The 6,000-nt window shown below is 42.2% G+C and overlaps 1 protein-coding gene across 1 annotated transcript in view; it reads left to right on the top strand.

Moving 5' to 3' along the window:
• Positions 1 to 5,259: 5,259 nt before the first annotated feature.
• Positions 5,260 to 6,000, top strand: part of ABL1 (ABL proto-oncogene 1, non-receptor tyrosine kinase) — a 209,203-nt gene continuing 208,462 nt past the window's right edge. Inside the window, exon 1 of the mRNA XM_044663977.1 lies at positions 5,260 to 5,395. Within this exon, the coding sequence (XP_044519912.1) occupies positions 5,260 to 5,395 (136 nt within the window). The remainder of the gene's footprint in view (positions 5,396 to 6,000) is intronic.

Genomic DNA, 6,000 nt, shown 5'->3' with positions numbered 1-6,000 from the left:
AGGTTTAATAATAACCGAGATAAATAAAACCATTGATGAGTTAAGAGTTCCCCACATGGTTATAAAGAACAAAAATTCTTAATTCCATTTTAGGTAAAAGAAAGCCAAGGCTGACTGCAGTGAGGTGACTTGGCCTGTATTTGGTAACTGACAAATACTGGCCTAGGAGGAGTTGGGGTGATAGAGAGAGTGTGTGCTGTTAACTTAAGTTAACAGACTAACATACAGGAATATACATTTCACCCTGGGGATTTTTTCTTGGGGAGTTCGCTGATGACTTGTTCAATTTCTTTTTCTGAGATGGGGTTTTTGGGGTGTTCTGTTTCTTTTTCTGTTAGTCTGGACAATTGAATTTTTTTGTTTGTTTGTTTTTTACATTTTTAAACCCTTAACTTCTGTGTATTGGCTCCTAGGTGGAAGAGTGGTAAGGGTGGGCAATGGGGGTCAAGTGACTTGCCCAGGGTCACATAGCTGGGAAGTTCTGAGGCCAGATTTGAACCTAGGACCTCTCGTCTCTAGGCCTGACCCTCAATCCACTGAGCTACCCAGCTGCCCGTGGAGAACTGAATTTTTGATAAATTAATTTTGCTTAGATTGTCAGAATTATTAGCATTTCATTTGACAAAATATCTTCTAATGATTGTTTTGATTACCTCTTCATTGGTGAATTCTTACCTTTTACCATTTTAAAAAAAATAACCATTTTTGATACTGGTAATTTGGTTTTCTTTCCTTTTCAAATCAAATTAACTAATGGTTTGTCTTTTGTATTGCTTTTTTAAAAATGAATAAAAGAAGATATAGTCTTAAAAAAAAACAACAACATACAGGAATATAAGGGAAACACACCTACAAACTCAAACACAAGTCACAGCTAGGAGTGGGTAACAGGATAAGGAATGACAATTAACTCGCTCCCAACTGCCTCCCTAGACTAGACTGGGTTACAGACAACTAAGGGGTTCTTTAGCTGGTGTTAGAGAAGGAAGTACACATGGAAATACAAACACTAAACACAAAGGGAAGGTGTTTGGGAAAGGTTAACTAACAATTAAATAAGACCTAGCCACCTATCAAGTGAATTGGACTGGCTGGTTTTATCTATCATCAGCATAGACAGGAGTCTGGCTGAATCAGGGTGGTTGGAAGGCCAATTGGAGATCAGGGGTTTCTCAATCCACTGGCGATACTGGTCCAGATGAATTCTTGATGACACCTCTTGATCAGCCAATAATCCAAACTGAGGAGACAGGTACACTGTAACTGGTCCACCCAGACACAAAATCTTGATCTTCCTCAGCCAAGGCACTAGTTGATACAAAGTAGCTGTTTTTCAAGAGTTGACAGGATCTCTGCACACAAGCTTCAATTCTCGGCCTCAACAGTCCCAACCAACGATCTCTTCAAAACTGCTGCTGCATTCATTCTAAGAATGTCCACACAGCCAGCCCTCTGCCATCTACTGTCCACATACTTTTATCTACCTTATCTCTATTCCCTACCTTATATTTGCCTACAACAGGCCCAAGTCACAAAATCATAGAACTGGAATTTTTACCTAGGCCTTCTGATGACAAGTTCACTTGCTTTTTCCACCATAGCAACTTATGGAAACAAGATGGTTGGTGGAATATGAGGACAGTGAGTTATTTGACTGTGGTAGGTCCAACTGTGCAAATTTGGTATAAGATGTATCTGGGAAAAAATTTTGGGTGCTTTTCAGTTGCAGTCTAAGGCATCCTAGAATATATTCTGAACTAAAAGTTTGCCTTTTTGTTTCATAATTCCTGATTATCATTAAACTACATGCTATATTTGCTAGACATTAAGATGTCCTTTAAATGTCCCCAAAAGTTTTAGATTTAACTGTCTCTCCTATACCAAGGAACCTAGGGAAACTGACGCTGTGCAGATTAACCTATAAGATGGAATTTGAAGGGAAGTTAAGTGGTATAGTGGATTTGAAGTAGGAAGATCTGAATACAAATCTCAGATCTCAGATCTGCTATTTATTATGTGACTTCAAGCAAATCTTTTAACTTTGGGCCTTAATTTCCTCACCTATATGAAAGTCTAGATGACCAAGTACCTTTCCTGCTATAAATCCTGGGATGTGTCTGTGCTTAAGAGTTGAAGGTTATTTTACTCCTTCCCCAAATCTCCATGTAAACTTCTTGAGAATATTATAGAATTTTAGATTTGGAAGGAGCTTTCCATTTAGATTAACCTACTCTTTTTACAAATGGGGAAACAGGCTTATGAAAAAAGTGACATTTAATAACCATTTGCAAGTGCCTACTATTGTGCCTGCCCCTCACATTCTACTAAAGGAAGGCAATTCATACATTGATACATACTACATCTATAAAAAATAATTACAAAGTAATTTTTTTGGATAGGAGCAGTAAAGCCTGGGGAGATCAGGAAAAGTCCTATAGGAGGTAGCCCTTGAACTGAGCCTTAAAATGAGGTAAAAACTCCCAAGAGGTGAAGGAGAGGAAAGAGTATTCCAGGTATGGGAAATAATAATTTGTGCAAAGGCCTAGAAGACCATCTCTCCAATGGATATGTTCAAAAGGTCTAGATTACTGAGATAGGTGCGTGGCCTTTTGAATATATTAAAATAAGGGATGAATCCCTCCCAAATTGTCTCCCATTTCTCTCCCTTCCAATATGCACAAGGTCATAAAGTAATTAGGTTACCTTGCTGTCTCAATTATCTTCCAAAGCTTCTGATATGACCTCATATAAATGTACTCAAATATTTGCTGAATGACAATTCTGTTATCTGTGAACAAGGAAGCAAAATTCCAATACACTATGCCTGTGTTATATATTTGGCCAACAAACATTACATATTAGATTTCCCAGTTATATTTTTCCTTCCATAGCTCCAGCGCTTTAGTTCTCGAGAATTCAACAAAGGCTAGAAAGAAATAGACCCTACTAAATGGCTGGCGGGAGTGGGGGTGGGGCGCAGTGGGGTGGGTACAGGTGGATCCCCTAAGGGCATTTCAGGGAAGAAATCCTATTCCAGCTCTGGGAAAATCCTTTCCGTAGTTTATGTCTCGCTCTGGATTTCCGCCTATTAGAGCATTCTCGCTGGGAAGACTCTGCTCTCCAAGGAGCCTGGGAGCCCGCAGAATGCCTGGAGGGAGGGACAGAAGAACTGGTTGGAAGAAGAGGGCATAAAGTCTCAGAGTGGCCGAAAGGCCGGGAATAAGTGAACAACTACAACTCCCAGAAACCTTCAGGATTCCGCTAACAATTTTAGAACAGGTTTATCAGCCAATGGAGAAGAGTGCTTTGTCTCCTCCCCCCACCATTTTTCCGAGACCAATGGAAACAGTCGGGCGTTTCCTTCTTGCTTGAAAAAAAAAAATCAAAAAAAGGTCTTGTTTTAAATTGTTCCTGTCTAGGCTCACCAAGACGCCAGGATTGGGACAGGAATATAAAGCTGACTCCTAAAAAGAAGACCGTCTTGCAAAGAAACAAACAAAAAAAAAACCTTCCAGTCGTCGCGTACTTCTCTCCACCTCCTCCTCCTCCTCCTAGTTCCACAGCTTCCGCTACGTCCCATACGTGTTGTTGGCAGGCGGAGCCGCGAGGGGCGGAGCTCAGGGAGCTCGGGGCGGGGCTCTGCCTCGTTGTGGAGCGGGTTGTAATCCATCATGGCGGCTGAGTGGGTCATTTTCTTTCCCTGAGCAGCAGCGCCGGAGCCGGTGGCCTTGTACCCGCAGCTAAGGCGCCCCCCTCCCTCCGGCCCCCGCCTCTGCCGCCTGTCGCCCCAGCTGGGAGGGGGAGAGACAGAGGGAGAGAGGCAGAGAGAGGCAGGCAGAAGGGGAGGCAGGTTGGCAGGGAAGGGAGCGGGAGGACGCTCGGGAATTCCGGGGGATGTGACTGATTGACCATTGGCTTGGGTGGGAGACCCGAAGGAGGAAGGACCGCCGGACTGCGGGCGGCGGGTGTCTCCGGGCCGAGCTCCTTTCCCCCACTTCTCCAGGACTGGGCAGTGGCTCTTTCCCCCTTCCTTTCTGCCTCACGGGCATCCCAGTGACTTCTCCCTGACCCCGGCTTCTGGGGTAGTTGGGGCTCTCCAGCTGGCTTGTGCTCCTATCCCGGTGTTCGGAGTTCCTTTGCCGATCTCTTCCCAGTGGGAGACTGTCTTGAGCGAGAGAACCAGCTTCCTTCCTTTCCTTGCTGACCTGTCCTCTGCATCTTAATACTGTCCCGTTCCACTCCTTTTCTTCAAAGGGGTCCCAACTCTGCCGCTCACTTCTCCTCCTTCCCCCCACCTCCTATCCCATCTCCAAAAGGCTGCCCAAGTTTTCCCTTCTACCCCAGGTTCAGCTTCTTACCGGGGCCACCCATTCAAACACTCTTCCTCATTCACTTGATTCTCTTCCTTCCTCCCACCTCTCCAACTTTGCCAACCTCTAATGCCCTGAGTTTTTTTCAATGTCACCAAAGGCCTTATTAGGCTCTCGCCAGCCCCAAACATTAATGCAAAGGAAAAGTCTGGGTTGGTTCCATAGGCCCTTTAAAAAAGCTGACTTGAAATTGCTGGCAGTGCATTTCTCGAGTGACTGACTGCTAGTGTAAATCTATTTGTGAAGTCTGGGTGACTCTGCTTAGTTTTCCGAAGAGAAGTAGGAGCCAGATTGGCAGGAAATTTGTCGAAGATGAAGAAACCAAGATAGGGTTTGGGCGACTTCCACAGGAAAATTTTCAGAGTAGTATCCAGATCCTTCTGTCAAAGACCATTCCTGATTTTTTCTGATAAGCAAAGAAACATCAATACTTTGTTTTTGTTTGGAAATCTAACTTGATATTGGGATACCTGAACCGTTTAGACTTAAATAATACTCTATTCAAATACTTGACTTTCAAGAGGGATGCAAAAATTACAGTGGGCAAACAGCATTCTTTGTGAATATTTTTTAAAATGGCTTTCATTTTTGGAAAAAACTAATTCCTATTCAATAAGTAAAAGACATCCAAATCAAAGAACTTGACATTTTGATAACAACACAGTTGTATTGAGCAAACTGATAATCTATAAAATTGAAGCTTCTGTTTACTCAAGTGGACTATGAATCCTTTTTAAGTTTTGGCAGAATTCTTTTGTGATTAACTTCAGTAAGTGATTTATCTGGAATGTAAATGTGAAACCAAATTATAAAATTGTCATTCTAAGCTATTGGACCATTCTGGAAGATCTAGAACCCTCTTCTGGAAAGGGTTGGCTATTATTCCTTTATGGGGCAACAGCCTGGAAAAGTCCTTGGGGACCAGAGAAGGCCAAGTTTGCCTGCCCTGCACTTTATCAAAGGAGCAGGGAAAAAGGAATCATCAAGGCATGGGGGCCCACACTGCAATGTTTTCGTGGAACATGGTAAGTGCTTTTCAGTATTAACTCAAAATTAATGTTTTTTATATAGACTTTATTGGGATGCTAGAATTAAGGAACAACAGATTTTTCTGATTCAGATTTCATATTTAAAAATTTAGAAAACTGATTTATATATTCCTCTTGGTGGGTTTTTCTTAGATTTGCATTGTATTAGAAAAAGTTTCCTTATGACTTGATATTATACAAAATCTCATAGTTTAGTTTATTTCCTTCCTAGCTCTTCTGATAACTGGCTGTGTCACCTTGGGCCATTCATTTCCCCAAATTTGGGCATCAGTTTCTGAAGGTAAAATGAGATGATTGATTGGAGCAACTAGGTGGCTCAATGGACAGAAAGCCAGGCTTGGAGATGGGAAGCCCTGGTCCAAAACTGGCCTTATCTACCTTCTAACTGTGTGACCTTAGGCAAGTCACCTAAACCCCAGTTGTTTAGTCCTTAGGGCTCTTTTGCTTTGGAACCATTAAAGTATTGATTCTAAGACAGAAGATGAGGGTTAAAAAAATGACACAATTGGAATTAAATAATCACTAAAGCCCAGTCTATCACTAATACTTCAACAATTTGATTATAATCGAACACATACTTT

The sequence above is a fragment of the Gracilinanus agilis genome, chromosome 2, assembly GCF_016433145.1.
Source record: "Gracilinanus agilis isolate LMUSP501 chromosome 2, AgileGrace, whole genome shotgun sequence".
NCBI classification, from domain to species: domain Eukaryota; kingdom Metazoa; phylum Chordata; class Mammalia; order Didelphimorphia; family Didelphidae; genus Gracilinanus; species Gracilinanus agilis.
Note: the sequence above shows the minus strand (reverse complement) of the source record. Positions and strands in the feature narration are given on the sequence as shown.